General features: G+C 37.3%; 1 protein-coding gene across 4 annotated transcripts; it reads right to left on the bottom strand.

Moving 5' to 3' along the window:
• Nucleotides 1–196: 196 nt before the first annotated feature.
• Nucleotides 197–20,864, bottom strand: ACTR6 (actin related protein 6). Of its 4 annotated transcripts, XM_055395575.2 has the most exons (12): nt 20,706–20,829; nt 18,565–18,713; nt 18,256–18,373; nt 17,624–17,692; nt 16,635–16,758; nt 15,367–15,502; nt 15,218–15,274; nt 14,004–14,102; nt 13,830–13,908; nt 8,209–8,380; nt 4,898–5,036; nt 197–2,690 (listed from the first exon to the last, which is right to left on the bottom strand). In XM_055395575.2, the coding sequence occupies exons 2-12, from the start codon at nt 18,627–18,629 to the stop codon at nt 2,561–2,563; spliced, it is 1,188 nt and encodes a 395-aa protein (XP_055251550.1). In that variant the 5' UTR covers nt 18,630–18,713; nt 20,706–20,829; the 3' UTR covers nt 197–2,560. The 4 variants fall into 4 exon arrangements, with proteins under 4 accessions (XP_055251550.1, XP_055251549.1, XP_055251551.1 ...); XM_055395574.2 differs by lacking the exon at nt 18,565–18,713 and having other exon boundaries at nt 20,706–20,864; XM_055395576.2 differs by lacking the exons at nt 15,218–15,274; nt 18,565–18,713 and having other exon boundaries at nt 20,706–20,864.
• Between the last annotated feature and the right edge of the window lie 5,895 nt (nt 20,865–26,759).

Raw genomic sequence — 26,759 nt, 5'->3', positions numbered from 1 at the left:
AAAGCAGTTATCCACCAATTTAAAATAAATTAGAAAAAGAAAAAAGAGAAGCCACCACAATGAGTTCACACACTGCAACTAGAGTAGCCCCCGCTTGCCACAACTAGAGAAAGCCCAAATGCAGCAATAAAAACCCAGCACAGCCAAAAATAAAAAATTAAAAATAATGTTCAAGACTGAAAACCATTCTTTTCTAAATTTTTTTTTTACTTTTTATTTTGTATTAGGGTACAGCTGATTAACAATGTTGTGATAGTTTCAGGTGAACAGCAAAGGGACTCAGCCATATATGTCCACGTATCCATTCTCCCTCAAACTCTCCCCCGACTCAGGCTGCCACATAACACTGAGAAGAGTTCCATGTGCTATACAGTAGGTCTTTGTTGGTTATCCATTTTAAATACAGCAGTGTGTACATGTCCATCCCAAACTCTCGAACTATCCCTTCCCCCAACTCCGCAACTGATAAGTTCCTTCTCTGAGTCTGTTTGCTTTGTGAGTTCATTTGTATCACTTTTTAGATTCCACATATAAAGGATGTCACACTGTATTTCTCCTTCTCTGTCCAACTTAGTTCAACTTAGGATGAACATACATACATGTTGCTGCAAATGGCATTTCATTCTTTTTAATGTGAAAGCCATTCTTGAGACCTCTTTTCTGTGTAATTGCTTATGTGCTAAAAAGGTTTTTGAACATAAAAACCAAAAGGCTGCTGTTGCATATCAACTCTGTCACTTAACTCTGTGACCAGTGATACTATGAGGCAACTCTTTATTTATAGGTGTGATAGTTCAACTTTTAATCTTTGCCAGCACTCCACTTCTGGCTACTGCCAGCCATATCATGCATAACCCACTCATAAACTAGGTCTGAATTTTTTCTCTTTGGTCAGATGTGGGTTGAGAGAAAGGTAAACAGTATAGTAAGAATAAATGCTTTAAGTGTGATCTCTTGTGATTAACTTGTCCATCCTGAGTCCAGTCTTGTATAGAGCAGTTCCACTTGACACGGCATGTCACTGAACAAGCCTAACCTGCACGGGGGAAGGGAAATGATGCCAGAGCAGAACTGACAGCAGCATTTCTGGTTGTTCTATTTGCATGAAGATATCGCTGGCGATGACAGCGCAAGTTTGAACTAGTGGATCAGAGACTTAAAAACTATGAGATAAGATAATGAATACCCACCCATGTGCCCAAATGCTGCCCAGCATCACAAGAAAGTAACATACCACATATCACTAGGTCGGGAAAAGATCAAAATTCAAAATTCCAAGAACAGGGCTTCCCTGGTGGTCTAGTGGTTAAGAACAAATCTGCTAATGCAGAGGGCACAGCTTCAGTCCCTGGCCCAGTGAGATCCCACGTGTGCAGAGCAACCAAAGCTGAGTGCCACAACTACTGAGTCCAAGTATCACACTTCTGTAGCCTGTGTGCCTAGAGCCCATGCTCTGCAACAAGAGAAGCCACAGCAATCAGAAGTCCATGCGCTGCAACAAAGAGTAGCCCCTGCTCACCAAAATCAGAGAAAGCCCACACAAAGCAACAAAGACCCAGGACAGCCAAAAATAAATAAATAAATCTTCAAAATTTGAAGAACAGTCTCTACTAAATGCTACTGCTTTTGCACCATTGTAGAGTCAAAAAATCATTAAGTCGAACCACTGTTGAGTCAGGGACCATCCATATAATCCAAATGTAATTGTAGTGGACAGTTCTTTCACCCTGCCCAGCATCTGTCTCTTTATCTTAATTTTCCTTTGGAAAACTACCTTCTTTCACTCTAGGCTGTTAAAATCCCTGAAGACAAGGGGTAGGTGCAAGATTCTAGCTAAGGTAGAGAGATTGGTAGGAATTTGATTCATGAGCCCAATGACATAAGAATTTCATCCTAAAAAATGGTGTATAAGAAAATTAAAAAATGGTGTAGTGTTTTTATGAGTGAAATAATACACTTCTGAAACATGGCAGTGATCAAAAACACTCGACTAAATTGGTTTAGATTGTCATCTTTTCACACTTACTCCAAGTAAAAAATAAACACGATACAAACATAGGTTAGTTTTTCCAACTTAAGTATATAGAAATAAAAATGACGATTTAAAAATAAAATACTTAGCTCTAAAAGAGAGAAATTGTATCTCCACTGGGGAAGGGAAATGATGAACACACACTGGTCAATTCTGAGTCAGTCACACAAAATTACCTTCTAAGGAAACCTGACCAGTGAGACAGTTAAGTTTGCGTTTTTGGCTATAAAGAATTAAACTTAAATTACACTCACTCTTTCATCTTTTAATGAAAGATAACTTACTCTCAGAAACAGCATAAGCATTGTTAGAATAAGTCTAGTTCCTAAATGAAAATATGGGGTGAGTTACAGTTTACTTACTAACCTAGTTAAGAAACCTTTGAAAATTAGCCATGGATCAAAGTATTTACATAAGTTCGAGATGTTATCTTAGGATGAAAGCTAACACAGGTCCTTAACTTCCTTTAAAAAGAATGCTGAAAATTAAACCTCTGTCATAGTAAGTCAGAACTTTCAGAAATGTTTCTTAAATATCAAATTTCTCTTCACAGATAGAATGTCCATTTTCTTCATAATCTTCTCTTGTTACCACCATATCTTCAAAATCGTCATTCTCTGATATCAATTTTCCACCTTCCCAGGCATAAGTAATAGGGCTAAAAATAAAGGTAAAAGAAATGAACCCAGATGATTTTACAGAACTGAAATGCCAGAAACATTAATTAGTAACTAAAATGTGGCAATCTGTATCCAACTTGATTTAACAGAAAATCATTTCAAGTGTGAAAATAAGTATAAACTTCAGAGGAGGGGCTTCCCTGGTGGCTCAAATGGTGAAGAATCTGCCTGCAATGCAGGAGATCGGGTTCAGTTCAATCTCTTGGAAAAGAAAATCCCCTGGAGAAACAAATAGTAACCCACTCCAATACTCTTGCCTGGAAAATTCCATGAACAGGGGAACCTGGAGGGCTATAGTCCATTGGGTTGCAAACAGTGATTAACTTTCACTTTCCACTTTCAAAGAAGTAAAGAAACTCAAAGAAAGGAAACTTGGTTACCACTACAAATAGATCTTTACTTTTTCCCTGTGCTCTGAATTTATGGATCTTCTAAGAAAAATCAAGAATACAAATAAAAGATAAAAAATGCATAAAAAGAAAAACTGGAATATATCTGAGTCTAACTTTTGTATGTGGCAAAGATACATCATCTCATCAATTCACCCTACAACCGATGAAACTGCTATTATAAACTCACTTTATATATCTGGAAAATGAGGTTCAAAGAGCTTCAGACTGAAACTAGGATTCAACTTGGGAGTTGTTTTCACAGTCTGTGCTTTTGCTCCTATACTTTGTTCCCTCTAATACATAAGACATTTAGAAAACACAGTGCAGTGCAGGGGAGGGGGTAATAAAAGGAAGAAAAGAAAAAAAGAAAGCACAGTTCATGACAAACCTGTTACATGGTAGGAAAAGGGCACTAAGTAAACTTAGAGCACATCAGACTTTTAATTTATGTACAACCAAGGTTATACTGGTTATACTTTGTGTAATTCTACTATTTCTCTCCCCTAGTTTAATTTTAAATCTGAAAAATGATACAGGAAATTTTCCTTATTGTATTTATTGCATTTCCTAACCTTAAAAAAACTAAATCTGTATCTAGATCTATCTGTAAAGATGTGCAAAAAAGATCTGATGGATAAAAGAATAAAAACTATTTCTCTTTTCATATCCATAATGTGTGTTCATGACTTGCATTTTAAAATTCAATATACTTCATATTCAAAAGAGTATAGGAACATTAATGCTGATAAAAATCATTCCAACATCTAATGGTTGTTTGTTCTTTTATCTGATGGCTATCAAATTAAGTGACCAGATGAGGGCCTTCTATTAACTGCTATTGATTTTAAAAAACTCCACTTTAGCTTTAAAATAAAATTCTAAAATTAAAAATCAGGTATGTGGGGGACTTCCCTTGTGGTCCAGTGGCTAAGATTCTCTGCTCTTCCGATGCAGGGGATGTGGGTTCAATCCCTGGTTGGAGAACTAAGATCCCACGTGCCTTGTGGCCCACATCAGGTGTGTGAGGTCTTGTTTTCAACTCTGCTACAGTGGAGCAGTGAGGGGGGGATTACTGGAATTTGGTGAGAACGCCTGCCTCCAACTAAACAGAACTAAATTTTAGTCTGGTTACTGCAATTAACTTTACCATAAGGCCTTTGTTAACTCACCAGCCCTTGTTTATTTAGAAAGTAAGTACATAGAACTAGACAGATCGGTAAGCCTTTCTGACAGCTCTAAAATTCTACATTAATTATCTGCTTTTTCTCATAAAACAGGATAGGGGGTACATGTGAAATAGCCTTGAATTAAAAAAAAAAAAAAGACTACTTAAATATAAAAGTTTATTTTAAATATTTTAAATTATTTTAAAACAACTTATCAGTTGACATAATTAATCTTATTGGTTAAATCCTCATATTTGTATTCTTGATAGAAACTCTCAAAAAATGACAGTTCAGAGAAATCGAATAGTTAATAACCTAACTGCTTTGTCTGTAAAAGTTTTTTAGGAATGAGGACTGATTCACTACAGGGAAGTGATCTTATATTAACTGAGCACCTGTTATTTACTAAACATGATGATCAGTACTTTACATATTTCACCTCCTTTTAATCCACTTAAATGTTAGGTTTGTCATTTCAATTTTCGAGAAAAGAAAAATGAGCATCCCAAAGGTAAACTAAACCTGCCAAAATGGTAGAAGTAGGCTTTAAACTCAAGTCTGTCTATAGACCTCTTTTTATCTACAAACTAACTTCCATTATTTGTTTCTATATAAGCCAAGACTTACTTTTCAGGCAGCACAACAGAAACATCGTAATCTGTTGGAGTGAGACATCGAACTTCCGAGTAAACTCGATCCCTAAATCCTGGGAAAAGGGAATTTCCTCCTGTCAAAACGATGTTCTTAAAAAAATGTGGCTGCATTTCTTTTAAAAGAGATAAAAAAGAGAGAGAAAAGAGACATTAGAAAATCTGTTTACTTATCGTTCTGGAGAAATAGGGAGGTGGGCTTAGGTAAAAGCAATTAGGAATTCAAGTTACTAGTTGGGAAACCATTTATTTTAACATATAAATTATAAGATGTTGTGATGAGATTATCATTTATACAAATAAATACATTAAACAGAAATATGACCTCATAAATCTTTAAAAGCAAGGCAAAAGTGAAGGGGTTGAACTACTAGCAATTTATTACATATACATATAAGCTATATGTAAATGAGTAAAATTCTAGTACCAGACCTATGAAAATTACAACTGTTCTTCCATAAAATGAAAGAGGTCTTTATGTGGGCTGATATGGTTAGCTGGTATAAAGATAAAAAAGAGGTCCATTTTTAACTTGAGAATTCAAGTTTCCATGTTATCCCACTAAGACACACATATTTACTGTGTAATACTTAAAAATAGTGAAAAATACTGATTATATAAAATGAGAAATCAACATGAAATATTAATATGAAAATAGCTGTAAAATAGCTGTATTAAAACAACTGGCAAGTTATGGCTCAGACGGTAAAAAATCTGCCTGCAATGCGGGGGACCTGGGTTTGATCCCTGGGTTGGAAAGATATCCTGAAGAAGCTATACTAAGGTGATGGCATTATCTTTCTTTTTCTTCTTTTTTTTAATGGGAGGAAAGGGCATTGCATGTGCAAGATTTTCTACAATGCCTAAATTGTTCCTTAAGAAGAAGGGAGACATTTTCAAGGTATAAAAGTACTCCAAAACTCTAGAACATCATTTCATTAAATCATGCTTCAAGAGAACCCAGACAACACTGTGAAACACTGTACTTTAATTTCAATAAAACTTCCAAAAAAAAAAAAATGCAAAGAAACAGAGGAAAACAACAGAATAGGAAAGACTAGAGATCTCTTCAAGAAAATTGGAGATACCAAGGGAACATTTCATGCAAAGATGGGCTCGATAAAGGACAGAAATGGTGTGGACCTAACAGAAGCAGAAGATATTAAGAAGAGGTGGCAAGAATACACAGAACTGTACAAAAAAGAGCTTCAAGACCAAGATAATCACGATGGTGTGATCACTCACCTAGAGCCAGACATCTTGGAATGTGAAGTGGGCCTTAGAGAGCATCACGACGAACAAAGCTAGTGGAGGTGATGGAATTCCAGTTGAGCTATTTCAAATCCTGAAAGATGATGCTGTGAAAGTGCTGCACTCAACATGCCAGCAAATTTGGAAAACTCAGCAGTGGCCACAGGACTGGAAAAGGTCGGTCTTCATCCCAATCCCAAAGAAAGGGAATGCCAAAGAATGCTCAAACTACCGCACAATTGCACTCATCTCACACGCTAATAAAGACATGCTCAAAATTCTCCAAGCCAGGCTTCAGCAATACGTGAACCGTGAACTTCCAGATGTTCAAGCAGGTTTTAGAAAAGGCAGAGGCACCAGAGATCAAATTGCCAACATCCGCTGGATCATGGAAAAAGCAAGAGAGTTCCAGAAAACATCTATTTCTGCTTTATTGACTATGACAAAGCCTTTGATTTTGTCGATCACAATAAACTGTGGAACATTCTGAAAGAGATGGGAATACCAGACCATCTGACCTGCCTCTTGAGAAACCTGTATGCAGGTCAGGAAGCAACAGTTAGAACTGGACATGGAACAACAGACTGGTTCCAAATAGGAAAAGGAGTACGTCAAGGCTGTATATTGTCATCCTGCTTATTTAACTTATATGCAGAGTACATCATGAGAAATGCTGGGCTGGAAGAAGCACAAGCTGGATTCAAGAGTGCCGGGAGAAAGATCAATAACCTCAGATATGCAGATGACACCACCCTTATGGCAGAAAGTGAAGAGAAACTAAAAAGCCTCTTGATGAAAGTGAAAGAGGAGAGTGAAAAAGTTGGCTTGAAGCTCAACATTCAGAAAACAAAGATCATGGCATCTGGCCCCATCACTTCATGGGAAATAGATGGGGAAACGGTGTCAGACTTTATTTTTTGGGCTCCAAAATCACTGCGGATGCTGATTGCAGCCATGAAATTAAAAGACGCTTACTCCTTGGAAGGAAAGTTATGACCAACCTAGATAACATATTAAAAAGCAGAGACATTACTTTGCCAACCAAGGTCTGTCTAGTCAGGCTATGGTTTTTCCAGTGGTCAGGTATGGAAGTGAGAGTTGGACTGTGAAGAAAGCTGATCACCGAAGAATTGATGCTTTTGAACTGTGGCGCTGGAGAAGACTCTTGAGAGTCCCTTGGACTGCAAGGAGATCCAACCAGTCCATTCTAAAGGAGATCAGTCCTGGGTGTTCACTGGAAGGACTGATGCTAAAGCTGAAACTCCAATACTTTGGCCACCTCATGCAAAGAGTTGACTCACTGGAAAAGAGTCTGATGCTGGGAGGGATTGGGGGTGGGAGGAGACGGGGACGACAGAGAATGAGATGGCTGGATGGCATCACCAACTCGATGGACTTGAGTTTGAGTGAACTCCGGGAGTTGGTGATGGACAGGGAGGCCTGGCGTGCTATGATTCATGGGGTCGCAAAGGGTCAGACACGACTGAGCGACTGCACTGAACTGAACTACCTTCCAGTATATTAATCTAAAAACCATTATAATTGTTAAATTATAAATATCTATTCTGTGCAAATCTGGCTTAAAACTTTTCTAAAAGGGATACAGCAATTTAATACTCATGAAGAGATGAATTACTTTAAGTTTAAGTAGACCGTAATTACTTTTATCAAATTTATAATCTGGGACCAATAAAGAATCATTCAAGTGCATTACTGGATCTGGAAGTCTCTGCAAATAAAGTAGCCATTTGTTCAAACTATTCAGAAGAAACAGCTGACTTCTTAGGATTCAGAGAGCTTATAATTTTTTAAAAATATTGTGCGAAAGTCGCTCAGTTGTGTTCGACTCTTTGCAACCCCATGGACTATACAGTCCGTGGAATTCTCTAAGCCACAATACTGGAGTGGGTAGGCTTTCCCTTCTCCAGGGGATCTTCCCAACTCAGGGATCGAACCCAGGTCTCCCACACTGCAGACGGATTCTTTACCAGCTGAGCAACAAGGATATCATTATTTCTCATTAATTTATTAATGTACCTTCAGGTAAGTTCTGAATTGAATAGACAATAGCTTCTGGAATCCCCATTTCTTGAATGCCTATATCAGAAGGATTGAAGAGTATTTCTGGAACAGCAAATCTCTCATTGGCCAAACGAAGAATTTGTTCCCCAGATTTGTATTTTCCACTTAACACCATCTCTTCTCTTGGCTTAAAGAAAAATAAGATTAAAAGTATGCTACATTATCTAGCTCATATAATGACTAACATTTAGTAATCTTAATACTGTGAAATACCAATATATTAACCATGTTCTTGGAAGTTTCAGGAGTCTAAAAATTTAGAAAAATGTGGTCTTCTCTCCTGTTACTTAAACCACACAATTCAGTGATTATTTACTCTTAATGCGGCTACTCCCTCAAAGATGAGCTGGCTTTATTCCACACATTTTAAAACAAACAAAGAAAAGGATAATAGAGCAGAAGGAATTTCATAATCTATTTATAGTAACAGAGTGAATCCACTTTCTAAAGAACAAAGAACATACTCTAAAAATTTTATTATGCATTCAATCTCTATTCAAACATCAGTTACCAAATCATTTAGGCAAATAAATGGACTTTATCACTGAAATTCTTCTGCTATTTATTTTCTGCTAACTCATTAAACTCTGTGAGCTGTAATTCCTGAAGGGCCCAGGAAAAAAATAATTTCCTTCTATAACATTCTACATCATTAAAATAATGGTTCCTCTCAACTGTACTAAGAATCATCAGCTCTTCTAGACGGTTAAAGACATAAACTTCATTTGACTCATATATGCATTTTTTTTGTAATTAATTTATTTTTTATTGGAGGCAAATTATTTTACAATATTATATTGGTTGGTTTTGCCATACATTGATATGAATTTGCCCCGGGTTTACATAAGTTCCCCCTCCTGAACCCCCCTCCCACCTCCCTCCTCCCTTTATCCTCCCTCTGGGTCATCCCCGCATGCCAGCCCTGAGCATCCTATAACATGCATTGACCCTGAACTAGTGATTCGTTTCACATATGACAACATACGTGTTTCAATGCCATTCTCCCAAATCATCCCACCCTCACCCTCTCCCATAGAGTCCCAAAGACTGTTCTATACATCTGTGTCTCTTTTGCTGTCTCGTATACAGGGTCATATATGCATTTTTACCTGTAACTGACTATATCCAAATCCTTTATATAAAATTATTTAAAATGTATGAAAATATTCACTTGTTAGACAGTAAAGTATATAAAGACTATAACAGATTCCTCAATGTAATCAGTCATCCATTCTCTGTTCAGGTTTCAGCTTCCTCAGAGGCTTTTTCTGACTCCCAAATAAAAGGTTCCTCCAGTAATCATCCTCTATCATCCTTTGTTGTCCATATTGTTCACCATCACAAATCCGCTACCCAGTACAGCATGCAAGCCAACAACGTGGAGTTCTCTTCAGGCATTTTACATACATTAGCACTCTGAATTCTCATATAACCCAGTAAGGCAGGCATATTTTCCTTTTATTAACGATCCAATTGGGCTAGGCAAGGTTATGTGACTTGCTCAAGATCATTCAGCTAATAACCCCGAAACACACAGTATTTCCTCCTACTACATTCCACAGGAGACACAGGTTTGATCCCTGGGTCAGGAAGATCTCCTGGAGGGCATGGCAACCCACTCCAGTATTCTTGCCTGAAGAATCCCATGGAGAGAGGAGCCTGGCAGGCTACAGTCCATGGGTTGCAAAGAGTCTGACACAACTGAAGCAATTTAGCATGCATGCATTACACTGCTACTCCTAATCTGGATATGAATGATTTTGATTGCTATCATTTGGAAATTTCTCACTTGAAACAGTATTTTTAAATATATCCTAAAAAAAAACTGCAATAATACTCTAGGAAATTCACAATACTATAGGAAGAACAAGGAAAACAACACATCACTTTTTACCCAGCTAAACTACTGCTGCACTGGCAAAGAATATTATTTCTGCACAGATATTCTTCCTTCTCAAGAAGAATGGAAAATACTTCCTATGAATTAACAAATTCATTAAAAAATGATATTGGTTTGAGTGTACAGGATGTAACTCATCTAGTCAACACTCAAAATAACTTGAGACAGATACAGATATGGAGAATTTCATTTGACAAGAAGTCTTCTAGTCCACACTCCTAATTTTACAAAGATCAACTGATTGACCCAGGGTCAAATATCTAACTAGGGGAAAGAGCCAGAAGTAGAAATCCTTGCTGAATGTTAGCTCTGAAATCACTGTTAATATGTAATCTGGAACTACAAGCAGTTTCTGTTTCTAAGAATACAATTCCAAAATGATTTTTGTTTTAGACATAGATGAAGAAATTTAAAAGGGCTGCTGGGAGTTGCTATTTTAGTTAATGTAGGCCATGATTGACTGTACAGTCCTCATCAATTTCATTCTGGTAACATGAAAAATATGTATAAAAGTGGCAAATGGTAACTATTAAGTAATTGTTAACTTAATTTTCTCAATTAAGGTCAGTAAAGCATTCATTACATTTTAGTAGGCATTCTCTTTCTGTTAAAGAATAAAACTGGAATTGCTATCAGCTGTAATCGGTAACAATATTACAGACCTCATTATTATTGCTGTCACCAATACTAGAAAATCAAGGTTGTAACTTTTTCCTGAGTATTTAAAAATATTCTTGAATAAACAATCAAGGTCCAAGTTTTAACAATATTCTAAGTATAAAGACTCTGAAACAAATTCTCTTTCATTTTATGCAGTATGGCTTTTCTAATTTCAAACATATTTTATCAGCTCTCATCAAAGATTTTGATTATCAGGCAACAATGAAAACAAGTTAATCAAGTATTAAATTAAAAAAGATACATTTTAGGAGTAATCCTAACATATACAAAATCTAGTCATTTCTAAACCTTAAAAATTATTAAGATGTACACAATTTAACATATACTGAAATATAAATTTTAATATTAATTGGCAAAGTAGAAATTAAACCGTTATTTTTTAAACAGACATTTGAGGTAACATTCCATTATCTGGTAAAAGTCCAGTCCAACTATGTCCACTCAATTGATATTAAAGTGTACACGTAACAAGGAGTCCATAGAAGTGCAGTCACACCAAGATTCTGATCACAAGGCCAAAGTCAATAAAAGAGTTGCAAACAATACAATGTGGCTTTTGCCTTTTTTCTCTGATGAGAAACAATACAACAGTCAAATGATGGAACAACCACACCTCTACTAGCTCACTATGTACAGTGAGTGCAGTGCCGAGAAATCAAGGCTTATGATTTGGGAAGGAAACTGGCAGAGTTCGGTAGATAATGTCCAATAAACTGGTAAGTTGTCATTTGCAGGGCAGGAGAGAACTACGTTTTACAAAAGAGAAAGATTTCCAAACCTAGCTAATAGTCCAATCACCTGGAAGAGATTTTTTTTCTCTTTTAGAGATTAAGTTTCCAAACTTAGGTACTAAATATTTCCAGGGACAGGGACAAAGAACAAGGACATCAATTGTTCTTCAAGTGGCCCTGGTGATTTTCAGTCAGGTTTAGAGACACAGGGTCCATCGTTTAGGGTCCATCCTGGTAGAAATACCGATTACTTTATCATCGTAAGTTCAGAGTGCTGTAAATTCTCTATAAGGTGTTTATATCACTGGACTGCTTTAAACAGCTATAACTGTATGAGGATGATCAAACATGCCTGATGAGAAAGAGGCCTGCTATCTATATGTTTGGGGCAGTTTTCCTTGTCTTGCAAAGAAAAAACTACATCTTCCATATTCTGGGAGTCAGGCTTCCAGTTCCTCTCTCCAGTTCATGTCCAGATAACCAGATTCCATAATCTGTCATAATTCTCACTTCTTAAAGTCAGCCTCGGTCCTTCCACAAGGATCTATTTCTAAGGACATTATAGGATAATACTGATTTTATAAGAACTTGGGTAGCCTTCTCTGAATTCTGATTTGTATTTCACCTTAAAAATCTGGCCCCCCCCAAATTTTTTTTTTAATTTCAGGCATAAAAACAAGTATAAATAATTATATAAAACCCATGTATCCATCAGTCAGTTTAACATAACTTCACAGATAACACTCCCATTTTAAATGGGGTGTTATCATTCATATACACAGTTTTTATACTTTTACTTCATTTTTATAAATGCCCACATATAAAGAATTATTCTACACATCCTGAAATAGTATATAGTCTTCTAAACAGAAATTAGATTTATCCATAATGATCGCATACCTCTACTATACTTTTACTGCTTATTTTATAACGTGAATAAATCAAAATTTATTCTTCTTCCACTAGGGAGTATTTAGGTTCTTCCCAAGTTTTCACTCAATGTATACTGCAATGAACATTACCATAAATGTCTCCTTGTGAAAATATCTCTGTGTGCTTAGGTTTCTGACCAAAGACTTTTAACTTCTAAAAGTCTTCACCAAGCCAGTAACTGTAAGGGCAAACTTCACATTTACCCAAACATAAAACTGAGCTGATCAAAGATAGGGAGAAATTATATTGTTTTGACATCCAAGATAAACTCTACTCAACATTTTCAAAGTGCACTGGATTTTGCCTTTTTCAATTACAATCTGACATCACAGCCCTGGGTCTGTTGTGTCAATAACATTCACAACAGGCAAATAATCTACTTCTAACTGGACTTACACTAATTCTTAAGAAAACAGAGATGGTTAAACCATAATATAGGTAAAGTTACTGTTTATCTCCAGATTTGTCCCATAAGCTATCACAGTGGATAGTTCTTTTTCTAAATAAATTTAATACAGATATTAGTTAATCATTCATACTCTGGTGTCTACAGAAATGGCCAACAGGCAAGAAGGCTATCATCAACTCTGACATTCCATCAATCCCAGCTAGATGCTTTTCAAATCTGAGTGGTTGCTTGAAGAAAAACTTAAAATTACCTTGCATCACAGACTTAGAAAACAAACTTATGGTTGTCAAAAGAGAAAGATGGGGAGAAGGATAAATTAGGATATTGGGATTAATATACACTTCTATACGGGTGGCTCAGATGGTCAAGAATCCACCTGCAATGCAAGATTCAGGTTCAATCCCTGGGTCAGGAAGATCCCCTGGAGAAGGGAATGGCTACCCACTCCAATATTCTTGCCTAGAAAATTCCATGAACAGAGAAGCCTGGGGGGCTACAGTCCATGGAGTTACTACGGGCTTCCCTAGTGGCTTAGAAAGTGTAGAGTTTGCCTGCAGTGCAGGAGACTCAGGTTCAATCACTGGGTCGGGAAAATCCTTTGGAAAAGGGAATGGCTACCCATCCGAGTAGTCTTGCCTGGAAAATCCCAAGGACAGAGGAACCTAGCAGGCTACAGTCCTGGGGTCACAAAGAGTTGGACATAACTGAAGCAACTAAGCATGCATCCATGCACAATATATATAAAATAAATAATAAGAACCTACTGTATAGCACAGGGAACTCTACTTAATATTCTGTAATAACAGAAAGAAAACACTTGAAAAAGAATAATGTATAACCGAATCACTTATTATACACCAGAAACTAATACATTATAAATTAACTTCATGCTAATACAAAATAAAAATTTTTTTTAAATTACCTTACAAAAGCCCTTTTTAATTGTACTAAAGTCAGGCAAAACATAGTCTACCATTACTGTATTTTCTTCTCCTTTCAACCTGGAAAACAAAATAGAGACTTATGAAGTATTTTAACTATGTTCAACATTAGCCAAGAATCAACTTTCCAATTCTTAGGCTACCATTACACATACTTGGCAATATCCATGTCTCTATAAAAATCCTGAGACACATAGCATACATCTTCTTTCACTTGATTAATCACATGTGTTTCATCCATAACGTGTAACTGCCTAAACAGAAATAAAAATGGTAATGTGAAATGAAAACAATTTAAATGCAACTTATCATTGAAAGTATTCTTTTGGAATTAAATTTCCAAGTAACTGATCTTTAAAAAATATTAAATTTTTGAATGTGTAAAATATTTTTAACTTTATGGAATACCCATTCCATTATCTTATTTTAAGTTGTGCTTAGTCACTCAGTCAGGTCTAACTCTGCAATCCCATGGACGGTAGCCCACCGAAGTCCTCTGTCCATAGGGATTCTCCAGGCAGGAATACTGGAGTGGGTTGCTATGCCCTCCTTGGGAGGTGATTAAGTACACTAATTCCTAATCTTTTAATAGTGGACAGTCAACTAATATTGGCTAATCCAGAAACATATCTATCTATATATTTTTATTCTTCGGGGGGAATATAGTTGCTTTACAATGTTGTGTTAGTTTCTGTTATACAACAAACTGAACCAGCTATATGTATCCATATATACCCTCCCTCTTGGACTTCCCTCATACCCACCCAACATCCTATCCCTCTAGGTCATTACAGAGCACTGAGCTGAGCTCCCTGTACTATACAGTAGGTTCCTACTAACTATTGTTTTATACATGGCAGTGCACATTATTAAGGCTTTTAGAGATTAAAAAAAGATAAAAGATAAATAAAGTTCAAGTATTATACTGTGTATGGAGAACTGACAAGAGAAATGGAAAAGGGAAGCAGAGATTTATTTTCTTTTTAGACCCTTATTTCCTTATATGCATTGTACAATGTTTTACAAGGTATGTGCACATTTGTAATTTTAAAATATTATTAATGTATTAAACTCCCGAGAAACTGGAAATGTCTTTCTGGTGGACACTACCATTTCATATGTCAGAAAGCTTTTTAACTTGACCATCATTGGTATTTACTGAGTTGGTCAAAAAGTTCTTCCATAAGGTGTTACAGAAAAACCCAAAAGGACTTTTGGGCCAACCCAGTATCTATGTAATACAGTCTTTAAAGCAATAATTCAGAACTGTCACCTGAAATTAAGCTAAAGGCAAGGCATAATTTTAAATTACTTTAAAAATTTCACCCCCAGCATCTCATCTTCCCATAGAATCAAAGCTAAGTATTACCTATAAGATATAATTTCTTTTAGATGATTGGTTAGGAGTTTTCCTCCCACATTAATCCTAAAAAGGAAGAATTCAAATTTAGTTCAGTTTATCACACATTTCATCCAGTTTTATTATAAGAAATAAGATGAAAACTGAATGCAACTCACCGAATAATTGCTTCTTTTTTCTTCTTACTTCTACAGTAAGGAACTATATGTGTAAAGGAATATCCACTATCTACAATGATACAGCATAACTCGGAAGGATTATCTCGGAAATACCTATGTGCGCTGAGAGCCCCAGCTATTAAGAAAACAAAAGATAAAGAAAAAAATAAACACACTGAATAAAGTACAACTAATTTAAAACAATAAGTAAAGAAAAGCAGCAAACCAAAGCAAACAGAAAGACAGAAATTTTGCTTTGTAAAAAAAAAAGAGAGTTAATCTAAAATAACATTCCTAATTCTGTCAGATATTTAAACATTAAAACATGATATTTTTGTGGAAAATGGTAAAAACTTTGTGATCAACTTTAAATATTTACTTCACAACTTGTAATAATTATTTAATAGCAAATAATTTTGCTGAGCATTTATTACATGCTGGGCACTATTCTAAACTCCATGAGTGTGTTTTAATCCTCACAACAATCCCATTTTTACAGATGTAGAAACTGAAGCAGAGACGTTAATGATGTGCCCAAGGTCACATGATTAGAAAGTAACAGAGCCAGGATTCAAACGTAAGCAGTATGACTCCACAGCAGGTTTTCTCAGCTTCAGAACTACTGACATTGTGGGTCAGATACTTCCCCAGTGTTGGGGGCTTTACTGTGCACTGTTTTAGCAGCATCTTGGTCCTCTACATATTAGATGCAAGAAGCACCATCCCAGTTGTGACAATGAAAAATGTCTCCAGACACTGTTAAATGTCCCCAGGAGCAATATCACTCTTGGTTGAGAACACTTTTCTAGAGATTATGTTCCTGACCATTACAGTATATTGTTGTTTATACAGACTTAAATGGTACATGCTAAATAGGTGAATACTTTCTTTGTACAGTCAATTTAATTCTAGCCTTTAAAAAACTAACTTCTAGATGATATTTATAGATTGTTTTTCCTCATATTGGCAGTCTGAGCTATTAACATTATTTCAAACAATAATAAGAATAGCAAACACATCAGTGATAGAAAAGACAACTATCTCAGAAAAAACAAACTTTCAGAGATTAGAAATACGTTGCTAATTAGCTTCATTAGGGAGAAATACCATATTAAGAAGATACAGTGAGAGAAGTCTGACTAATAAGCTCGAGGACTTCATTTAGTTTTAAATTTCATCAAATTTAAAAGAATGTCACTCAATATTCTTGGATTTTAAGTGTTTATTCATATTCACATAACTCAATTTCAATCAGAACTTTAACTCACCATTTACTCTTAATACTGCTTGAAACTGGTATTCTTCAAATAAGATTTCATTCATTGATTCTTGAATTGAAGTGAAGTTAAAATATGGTTCTGTGATGATAATATTAGTGTCTAAAAAGTCAACCTATAAGAGGAAAAAAAATTCCCAGTTTTGTAGCTTTGTAGTTACAATTATAAACATCTTCTTTATGTACATACATCTATTTAATTCTCACAATAACCCTAGAAGACATGTCTTACTATTATCCCCTTTTGAAAGGCGAGCAAACTGAGACACAGAAGAGCTGAATGAGTTATCGAGGTCCACATAACTAGTTAATGACAAACTTAGGACTGAACTTGGGAAGTCTGGTTATAGCATTCATGGTCTTCAACTATTATTTAACTCTCTTAATGGTAGCACTGATAAAATGGTACCATCAAATTGTTTAAAGATAATGATTCAAAAGTAATGAATGATACAACTACAAGCACTGGAACTGGTATTTTGTTTTTAAAAGGTAATAAATAAAATAAAAGGTAAAAGGTGAAAACTTTGGGATATTTAATGTTTACACAATTCTCTCCCACATACTCTTAAAGAAGCATTAAAATTTGAATATTCTCTCAGGATACCTAAAGTCACACTAATGATATTAAGAGTACAAAATTCTAACATTGTATCATTCACACATTCAGATAAATGAGCAAAAAAAATTTATTGTGAAAAATGAGACGATAATGTGGTCTAAGAATAGTAGATATCTGAAGTAAAATTTTAATCTTAAATTTCATATAGATTAGCTCTTCTCAACCTCAAATTCCACTTCACAATAGAAATTCTACGCACTTGCACTTATTTAGAAAATCAAAGCTAAGCACAGTAGATTAAGTGACTTAAATATTGTAAGAAATATTCAAAAATTTATAAATCTTAAAATATAACTTCTAATTTTTCACTTGAATGAGACATAGAAATAGAAATGTGAATACATACTCCAACTTGTTACCTGATACATTTCTTTTCCAAAAAGGTAATCCCAAACTTGTCTTTGAACATCCCAATTCACCAAGTAGCCCTAAAAAATTTGTTTTATGAATTAACTTTTAAAAAATCAGATCAATACATTGTAAATCACTGATTACTATCTCTTAATTACTCTCTCTTTACCAGTCTAATACTAGTTGAATCTCAAAGCTATTACATTGGTATGTTTCTCTTCTTTTAAATATTCAAAACATTACAAATTAACAATAACCAAAACATCAAAGGGCTCAAAAGACACACCAGTATGTAGAGATGCCCCTCTATATTTATTTTCTTTTATGTTTGTATTTCATTCAGCTTTAACATAAACAAGTAAAATTCAGTACCCACAATCAGTAACTAAATTATGGTCATTTATTTTTATTTATTGAAGTATAGTTGATTCTTTTTCATAGAGGTATAATTATTCATGGCTATTTTTTAATATGGCAATTTAAATTCAATTTTTGGTTTTAATAAGCTCTTAATTCAACTTTAAATAACACTTTCTCAGATATCTAAAAATATTTTCAAACACACAAAATCTTATAATACATTTCAAATTATCTTTAAATGTAGGTCCTTAATGCTAGAAATGTCATAGAGTTTGATTACCTTTTGAAAAGGAAGAATATAAAAGAGTCCAGAAGGGTCCTTTATTTCATCTATCTGGTTAGCAGTAAAAGTTTTAAGACGTGCTGTTTTTGATCTAAACTGACAGTTTGGAATAACTCTACAAAGAAACAAATAATATAATTATTCCCTAAATACTTAGTTCTTAAAAATACAATTACCTAACAACCATTTTTATTTTCTAAAAGAAAGAACATGAAAATTTCCAGAACCAGTGTTTCTCATTCTGTCTTCAAAATATTTAAAAATGACTTAAAAAAAAAAAAAGTTCTACCATATATCAGGGCTTACCCTGATAGCTCAGCTGGTAAAAAATCTGCCTGCAATGCAGGAGACTCCGGTTCCGATTCCTCCATCAGGAAGATCCGCTGGAGAAGGGATAGGCTACCCACTCCAGTATTCTTGGGGTTCCCTTGTGGCTCAGCTGGTAAAGCATCCGCCTGCAATGCAGGAGACCTGGGTTCGATTCCTGGGTTGGGAAGATCCCCTGGAGAAAGGAACAGCTACCCATTCCAGTATTCTGGCCTGGAGTACTCCATGGACTGTATAGTCCATGGGGACGCAAAGATTCGGACAGGACTGAGGGACTTTCACTTTCACCATATACCAGGTTCTGCACTGGACCCATTATCTTCCTCAAATAATCTTCAAGATATTATTACAGGTGGGCATTGATTCTGCCACTGCACACAGGTGAAGAGGGGCTGAAGTAAAGTTAAAGTTCCTGAAAAAAACTCAATACCATTCTAGTTAAAAAAAAAAAAAAGCAAGTTCAAAATTCTGACCATAAAGGTAAGTTTCCATGGAGTCAAAGATCTTCAGTTGCAAGATACTATAGTGTACAGAAGTAGGAGGTAGTTTTAAATATAGCTGCTGCCCACCATGAGCTTACAATCTGGTTAGGAAGACAAACTAGAGCCATTATCCATCATACATGTCTACACTTATATGTGTTGTATGCGACTGTGTGCACATATATATACATATATATATAGAGAGAGAGACAGAAGGATAGAGAGAAAGTGAGGGGGAGCAGAATTTGCCACCCTCAAATATGCCACTATGGCCTGAGGATTACTTTGCACTAAAGGCAATCAAAATCCTTGCATTGAGATAATACAGTGAAAGTGTATAATCTTTCAGGACATGATTTTTAAACCCTGCATTGTAGTCAATCTTATGGCTATAATAGTATTTTAGTCAATGTACTATCCTTGATTATTTTGCTTGCTTCTTCCCCCACCCCTCTTGTCACTATACCGAGGTTCCTCGGCCCATGGGATTTTCCAGGCAAGAGTACTGAAGTGGATTGCCTTTTCCTTCTCCAGGGGATCATCCTGACCCAGGGATCCAACCCAGGTCTCCCTCATTGCAGGCAGATGCTTTACTGTCTGAGCCCCAGGGAAGCCCGAGTATTCAGAACCTACTCTTCTCAAAACTTTTAAATTAGTCCTTAAGTACATGATAAGAGATTTTCTGTTAAAAGATAAGAACAATAATACACACTGCAGAAATAAGACTGCAACAATTTACATTTTTACTCAGTCTGACTGTTCTCTTAAAAAAAAAAAGGAAGGAGGAAGTAAAAAAAGTCCCCGGGTCCCCTGTGAATATGCTACAGGAAAAGCGAGTCTTTAAATTTGCTTAGTCTTTCAGTTCAGTTCAGTCGCTCAGTCGTGTCCGACTCTCCGCGACCCCATGAATCACAGCACGCCGTGGTAATGTATGGATGTGAGAGTTGGACTGTGAAGAAAGCTGATCGCCGAAGAATTGATGCTTTTGAACTGTGGTGTTGGAGAAGACTCTTGAGAGCCCCTTGTACCGCAAGGAGATCCAACCAGTCCATTCTAAGGGAGATCGATCCTGGGTGTTCACTGGAAGGACTGATGCTAAAGCTTAGTCTTTACTCAAACGTAAATAGTTTATGAATGCCAGTGTATTAACTGTTTAACCGAATCTAAATCAACTAGGTCAGTCAGAGAGCACTTAGAAGGGTTTGAATACAAAGCCTTCAAAGTCTTCAGTCACTGACACAGTGGTTTTTACACTTTGGTGGGGGGGGGGGGTACATTTAACCCGTGGAGGATTTGACAGAGGCCATAACTGCTTCCCAGGAAAAACGCATATACACGCGGCTCAGGATCCTTGTGTACAGGCCCCTCATTTGGGAACCTCTTCCTTAGAAGGCTACTTGCCTATTTCCTGTTACGAAACGAAACACAGATCCCACTTCCGGGGCCACAAAGTCCAAAATCAGTAACCCGAGTCCCACTTCAAAGCTTCCCAGCTACCCAGTTCCAAGCCGAGCATCCCTCAAACAGAGTGAGAGCCGCGCGGGGGCGTTTGCAGTTTACAGACGTCCCCAAATGAAGCGTAGCACACGTAACTACTAAGCATACAGGCTTTGTCTCTTGCGGGCAGCGAACACTTACGAGACAGTTTCATGGCTGTAACCGATTTTGGCGTTGTAAGCTCCGTTATCCAGCACTAACGTCGTCATTTCAGCAGAAACCAAGTCGCCGCAGCCTTCTCCAACCCCTCTGCTCACGTTTTTCCCAGCACTCTATGGTTACTGCTTCCGGCACTCTATGGTTGCATCCACCGAGCACACGGGCGCTTCCGGTCTCCCTTAGCAACCGAGGACGCCGGAAACCAGAGATTGCACTGCCGCCCTACCTGCTTGCAGTCATACCATAGTTCCTATCCTAACCTTTTTACTTCTTGGCCAGATCCAATAAGAGAGAAAATGCTAAAGTTTTTTTTTCTTTCAATGCGTGGTTGTTCTTTACTTTTGTAGACTTGAGTTGCTTTTGGAAGTTTCTTATAACGCCTATAACGAACCATCTCTGTGGGAGGTTTGGGAGGGAAGGTTGTGTGTTCGAATAGTATTATTCAGTGACGTCTTTGAAGAATACATTGCAAAACCATACGCAGCATGGAATTGGGTATGAAGACTTCAGCTTCATCATGCGCCACTGCTCATCCGAGTGTTGGATCCAATCACCTTGTTACAAACACGCTGTTGCGTCAACCGCCTCGCTGTTTTACTCACACTCTTCCCTGTCCGCTTGCTCTTCTGGACCGAGCTTTGTGTCTTATCGAAAAAAACTTCTCGATATCTGACACACTCCTCTCCGTTTCCCTTCCTAAAGTTAGGTATTCCTCCTGTGTGTTCCCGTGATGACTTGGGCTCACTCCACAATATCGTAATGGTTAAGAGAATGAATTTTAAATTGGAATCCGGACCCTGCCACAAAATGGCTGTGTAACCTTGGGTGATGAAGATAAGGGTTAATACTTATGCAGCACTTAATGCGTGTGGTTAAATTTTGGGTTTTGGTTGTATTTCTTAATTTAATCTTTACAATTTTTGAAGTAGGTCCTATTACTGAAATCAAAGATAGTGGTTAAGAGTGCTGTTTCTTCTTTCAAACTCCTGGGTCAAATCATGCCTCTGCCACTACATGTGTTGGACAGGTTAGTTTTAACCTCTTTACACCTTAGTTTCCTGATCTATAAAATGGAATACTATAATAATTTCCCCTTGCCGAATTGTTTTATGAAGAGTAAATGATAAAATTCAAGTACCTGGTAGTAGTTATCATCACTGTCATTGCCATCATCATCCTTTTATTTTATGATCATTCTATTGCCTTTGCCATGGCAAACTTCTCAAAGTCAGGCACTCTCAGTTCAATTCAGACACGCAGTCGTGTCCGACTCTTTGCAACCACATGAAAAGCAGCACGCCAGGCCCCTCTGTCCATCACCAACTCCTGGAGTCCACCCAAACCCATGTCCATCAAGTTGGTGATGCCATCCAACCATCTCATCCTCTGTCGTCCCCTTCTCCTCCTGCCCTCAATCTTTCCCAGCATCAGGGTCTTTTCAAATGAGTCAGTTCTTCACATCAGGTGGCCAAAGTACTGGAGTTTCAGCTTCAACATCAGTCCCTCCAATGAACACCCAGGATTGATCTCCTTTAGGATGGACTGGTTGGATCTCCTTGCAGTCCAAGGGACTCTCAAGAATTTTCTTCAACACCTCAGGCACTCTACTGGTGTCTATAATTCTTTGTAAAAAAAAAAGTCATTGAAACTTCAAATTTAGTTATATCCAATTTTAGTAATCAATTTCCTAACAATATTAAATTAATAGGCTTCCTCATGTAAAAAATATTTATCAATCTTACATCATAGAGTGGTCACCATTTCGATTCACCTCTCATCTTTTAAAATATGCTCTTTCCATTCTATCTCTACTGGTTTTAAGCCCTTTCTCACTTCAGTTCAGTCACTCAGTCGTGTCCAACTCTGCGACCCCATGAATCACAGCACGCCAGGCCTCCCTGTCCATCACCAACTCCTGGAGTTCACTCAAACTCATGTCCATAGAGTCGGTGATGCCATCCAGCCATCTCATTCTCTGTCTTCCCCTTCTCTTCCCGCCCCCAATCCCTCCCATCATCAGAGCCTTTTCCAGTGAGTTAACTTGGCACATGAGGTGGCCAAAGTATTGGAGTTTCAGCTTTAGCATCAGTCCTTCCAATGAACACCCAGGATTGATCTCTTTTAGAATGGACTGGTTGTATCTCCTTGCAGTCCAAGGGACTCTCAAGAGTCTTCTCCAGCACCACAGTTCAAAAGCATGCTTTCCTTTATTTTCCCCTGAGCCCAGATCAAGATCATTTTTGTTCTTGGCTTCAGCTATCCTTGAATAAATCCTAAAGAAGAACTTCCACCCCCAATTGCAACCTGAATGTTTCTATTCAGACAGCCTGAAATAACCTTAAAGGTAACATTCAAAACAATTTTATCTCCACAACTGCTTGTTCCATCTCTATTACTTGTCTGAATTAGTGGTATGCCCCAGTATCGACCTAGTGCCTCAAACTAGAAACCTCAGTTACCTTCAACAGCAATCCTTCACTTAATCCTGGAATTTTTCCTTGATTTTTTTTTTTTTTTGGTTGTTTGTTTGCCTCTACTGATACTGCTTCATCTTCACCAGAAATAGTAATGTTACAAGTTTCTCAAGGTTCCTATTTCCATTCTCTTCTCAATATGTTCTGTCCTCTGTACTGCCAGTATGATTATCAGAAATATTTTTCTGAATCAGAGATCTCATCATATTTCCCAAATTCAATCACCATAGTTTTCCAAGGCTTGACACTGCCTATGAAATAATGTCCATGCATTTGCAATCTCATCTCCCTTCCACCCATCCCACGTTGTCTGCTAGTAAATATTTAACAACTGAATCTCCAGGCGAAAAGTCCTGATTTGTAGTGTTCACCATTTTATGCAATGAAAATATTGTTACAGTGGCTGATTACAAGCTTTCCTGAAGTTACCAAACACTGGAACACAGATTTGGAAAGAGACGTGCACAACTGGTTCATGAGCCAGTATGAACTGGCTGAGTATGAAGTTGAGCCAGCTTCAGCACAGACTGCTCAGTAAAAGCTCTGACTTCATTCACCTTCACACCATGCAATCCCTCTTCCCACCCCTCAAGATTTTAGTATACATAATCTCAAGCGTGTGACTATTGCTTTTAAAATACATGTATATTTTGGCAGTGTGTAATTTTAAAAGGGTTAAAAATATCACTCTGATATAAATACTTTGACCACCTCATGCAACGAGTTGACTCACTGGAAAAGAGTCTGATGCTGGGAGGGATTGGGGGTGGGAGGAGACGGGGATGACAGAGAATGAGATGGCTGGATGGCATCACCGACTCGATGGACATGTGTTTGAGTGAACTCCGGGAATTGGTGATGGACAGGGAGGCCTGGCGTGCTGTGATTCATGGGGTCGCAAAGAGTCGGACACGACTGAGCAACTGAACTGAACTGATACATAGTGAACATGTGCAAATATTTAAGTTGCATTAATAAGTGAAATAACTTTATATCTTATCTTGCTTGTTCCTGCATTAATGTGAGTTAAATTTTTGATGCACATTGATTATATATTTGAATGACAATCATGTTTCTAACTTTTTGAAAATTAAGTAGCAATGAACAAAAATGTAAATTTAACCATAGAATTTATGGTGGGTTTATGACAGGTGTTCTCTCGGTTAAAGGAGAGGCAAGTTGAAATTATTGTCATGTCTTTTCTAAAGAAAAAGATATTGTAACTACTCTTATTAACCTGAAGTATTCTTTAATAGTTCGTACTTTGAAAAGGAATTCTCATGCAGTTCTAGCACATTAGACTACTTGCCGTTTAGAAGTCATGGACTTTGACACTTCTGTCCTTTTTCATAATTGTGTTCCACCTGCTTGAAACATCTTTTTCCACCTAGTGAGTTAGTAATGATAGCCAACATTCTGTTGTGTCTGGTACTCTCTAAGTATTTAACCTGCATTAACTTAGTTAATCCTCACAACAACCTCATGAAGATAAATAATATCAGAGGGCTGGAGAGGTTCGGCACTTTCCCTACCATTACAAAGCTAAAAATTCAGAGTGAAGTTTCAAATACAAGGCTGGCTTTGGAGCCAATTCATTTAATGTTAGGGCTTCCCTGATAGCTCGATTGGTAAAGAAAATGCCTGCAATGCAGGAGACCCCAGTTTGATTCCTGATTTGGGAAGATCCACTGGAGAAGGGAAAGGCTACCCACTCCACTATTCTTGGGCTTCCCTTGTGGCTCAGCTGATAGAGTGAACTTTCAAATCCAAATCTGACTTTGGAGCCAGTTCATTTAACATTAAGCTGACATTCTCACCCTTGGAATAATATCTCCACTAAAATCCCATCTCTGACTAGACAAGATAGAATCACTCCATCCTTTGTGTTCTCATGACCCTTTTCTTCTGTTTCTCATTATGCCAAGGATAATAATAGCATTAAGAGCTTGACATATGCTAGCTACTTTGTTGAACACTATATATGCGTTTAATCCTAACAAAATTGAGATACTTTTATCTCCAATAGATGAGATACTGAGGCTGAGATTGAAATAAGTTGCCCAAGTTTACACTCTGCCTACAAAGTGGCCAAGTCAGCCTTTGAACAAGAGTCTAATCACAGAGCTCAAGGTCTTAGCAAAGGAATTTACCTTTCATCTGAGGCTGTTAATTAACTTCTTGATGACAGGAAGTTTGTTTTCATTTAGGCTACTTAGTTACTTGAATAGTCCTTTATTTGTAGTGCATTATAAATGAGTAAATTGAGTAAATAGTCAATCCACAAGTATCTGCTTTCCCTTGCTTTAAATGGGTCAGGTGTTGGACTATATGTAAACTATCCCCTTGCCATTCCCATACACTCCCACAGAGTTTTCTGATGCATCCCTCAGAGATAGTGTAATTTTTCCCCCCCCTTTATCAGATGTCACTGGATGGTAATTTTCATCTCTGTAAAGTATTGGTTTGGGGCTGGGTTGAGTGAAGGTGCAGAGCTAGAATAGCTCTCCCTGATTTCAACTATTTCCTTCCTTTTCATAGAAATTTTTAAGTGAAATTTTACATCTTTATTTCTCTAGATACAGCAACCTAGTGAGTTTGTAAGGCTGGTATTATCAACCTATTGTATAGATAATTAAACTGAGGCTGAAAGTAAGAAATTATTTTCTCCAGGTTAATGTAACTAGAAAATAATAGAGCAAAAACTATAGGCCTTCTCATTTCCAGGTCCTGGACTATATTAACACACCGTAACAGCTTTCACTTTCCTTAAAATTTCTAGTTCAGTTCAGTTCAGTCGCTCAGTCATGGTCTGACTCTTTGTGACCCCATGAATCACAGCACGCCAGGCCTCCCTGTCCATCACCAGCTCCCGGAGTTCACTCAAACTCATGTCCATCGAGTCGGTGACGCCATCCAGCCATCTCATTCTCTGTCGTCCCCTTCTCCTCCCGCCCCCAATCCTTCCCAGCATCAAACTCTTTTCCAGTGAGTCAACTCGTTGCATGAGGTGGCCAAAGTATTGCAGTTTCAGCTTTAGCATCAGTCCTTCCCATGAACATCCAGGACTGATCTCCTTTAGAATGGACTGGTTGGATCTCCTTGCAGTCCAAGGGACTCTCAAGAGTCTTCTCCAGCACCACAGTTCAAAAGCATCAGTTCTTCGGCGATCAGCTTTCTTCACAGTCCATCTCTCACATCCATACATGACCATTGGAAAAACCATAGCCTTGCAATACTTTGGCCACCTCATGCGACGAGTTGACTCACTGGAAAAGACTGTGATGCTGGGAAAGGTTGGGGGCGGGAGGAGAAGGGGACGACGGAGAATGAGATGGCTGGATGGCATCACCGACTCTGTGGACATGAATTTGAGTGTACTCCGGGGGTTGGCGATGAACAGGGAGGCCTGGCGTGCTGTGATTCATGGGGTCGCGGAGAGTCGGACACGACTGAGCGACTGAACTGAACTGAACTGAACTGACTAGACGGACCTTTGTTGGCAAAGTAATGTCTCTGCTTTTTAATATACTATCTAAAGGAAACATCAAATTATATCATTTGG

The sequence above is a fragment of the Moschus berezovskii genome, chromosome 6 (genome assembly GCF_049115385.1).
Source record: "Moschus berezovskii isolate FMDL1 chromosome 6, NW_MosBer_1.0, whole genome shotgun sequence".
Taxonomy (NCBI): Eukaryota; Metazoa; Chordata; class Mammalia; order Artiodactyla; family Moschidae; genus Moschus; species Moschus berezovskii.
Note: the sequence above shows the minus strand (reverse complement) of the source record. Positions and strands in the feature narration are given on the sequence as shown.